Source organism: Lipotes vexillifer, unplaced genomic scaffold, assembly GCF_000442215.2.
Source record: "Lipotes vexillifer unplaced genomic scaffold, Lipotes_vexillifer_v1.1 scaffold98, whole genome shotgun sequence".
Classification (NCBI taxonomy): Eukaryota; Metazoa; Chordata; class Mammalia; order Artiodactyla; family Lipotidae; genus Lipotes; species Lipotes vexillifer.
Genome location: NW_006799611.1, coordinates 1,395,962 through 1,397,616, shown reverse-complemented (window position 1 = coordinate 1,397,616; position 1,655 = coordinate 1,395,962). Strand labels below are relative to the sequence as shown.

The following is a 1,655-nucleotide window of genomic DNA, read 5'->3' as shown; positions in this document are numbered from 1 at the left end:
AAAAACGAAAAAAAAAAAAAAAAAAAAAAAGATTCTACTGGCTCCCCGCTGTCTCCTGGATAGAGTCCAACCTGCCTCTCCAGCCTCTTCCTGTGTCACCCCACCTGGCATGCCAACTCCTCGAAGCTCAGCTCTAACACACAACTGTCACACCATTAGTGATGGCTATGTTTATACGTTTCAAGGGGATGATTTCAAAGCGAAATTGATTGCAACTGCAAGACAAAAGTTTGGCTGACATTTTTTGATGGACTGTTACCTAGTTTATGACTCTAAATTTTTTTTCTCCCAAGGCGGACTGCTTTCCCTTAACAGTAAGTCCTAGGACAGCTTTCGGGACATCTTCTATCCTCTGAATTTCTGAAAATGACAGACTCCCAGCCTCTATCTTAGACTGACTGCATCAGAATGTCGGGTGGGAGGTTCTCCATGATGAGAACCACTGGTGATTCTGGCTGGGATCCTAGGCTAAGAATCACTGATGATTTGTCAGTTCTAACACTGTGATCAAATTTATACAATTATGAAGCACAAAATTCTCTGTTACCTTTTGTATCTCAGGATGAAAAATTTCCCGGGGGCCTTTCTCGAATTTGTCCAGATTCATGGCACTGAAATAGAATGGACAGAGTGAGCCGCAGTGTGGTGGAAACTTAAATAATGTGGAGCCAGTCTCAGGTCTTCAGGAAAGCTAAGTATTATCTCCTAGAAAATCATAGCTGGATTCCCTGAAGGGCCACAGGAGGTACAGACCAACAAGGAGTGATCAATGAAGGAACATACGCGAGTAACCAACCACAGTGACTGTACCTTGAGCACACTCACAGAGTAAGAGAGGGAGGGGGGAATTGAGAGCATCTGTTTCAGGCAACCTTGACTAATCTCCATGATTCTTACTTTTATTTACTAAAAAAGTGATTCACTGACATTTACATAGCAATTAATGATGAAATGTAATTAAGATGACCTGAAGTGTCTTTCTTCCTTTGGCAATTCCTCTCCCACTTAGGGCAAAAGGCTGTCCTTAGCAGGATTGTTCTTTTATGTTTTGCTTTGGACAAGCAACGTGAATTTCCTTGAGCTAAGTTCCTCTAGAGGTAAAACAAGGAAATTGGACTAGACGATGTCTAAGGCCCCTTTCAGCAAGAATCCTCATATTTGTAAATGAAAGGTAAAAATCATAGCTAATATTTACAGAGTATTTACTATATGCCAGGCACCATGCTAAATGCTTTACATGGATTATCTCATTTAATCTCTATGAGGCAAGTACTATTTTATCCCCATTTTAAGGATGAGTAAATTGAGGCTCAGAAGTTAAAGAAATAGTCCAGGATAACAACGCTGTGAAGTAGTGGAGCCATGATGTGAACTCAGGCTTATCTGACTCCATAGTATTTATATTTTAATTTCCTTTTAAGTTTCCAAGTTCATGATTGTAACAAACAGAGATAAAATATTTTCTTCTGGGCTTCCCTGGTGGCGCAGTGGTTGGGAGTCTGCCTGCCGATGCAGGGGACACGGCTTCGTGCCTGTTCCGGGAGGACCCCACATCCCGTGGAGCGGCTGGGCCCGTGAGCCATGGCCGCTGAGCCTGTGCGTCCAGAGCCTGTGCTCCGCAACGGGAGAGGCCACAGCAGTGAGAGGCCTGCATA

General features: G+C 43.2%; 1 protein-coding gene across 3 annotated transcripts in view; it reads right to left on the bottom strand.

Moving 5' to 3' along the window:
• GARNL3 (GTPase activating Rap/RanGAP domain like 3) overlaps positions 1-1,655 on the bottom strand; it is a 160,561-nt gene that overhangs the window by 57,454 nt on the left and 101,452 nt on the right. For all 3 annotated transcript variants that reach the window (XM_007471720.1, XM_007471719.1, XM_007471718.1), the window contains one exon: positions 548-611. In XM_007471720.1, the coding sequence (XP_007471782.1) occupies positions 548-611 (64 nt within the window). The remainder of the gene's footprint in view (positions 1-547; positions 612-1,655) is intronic.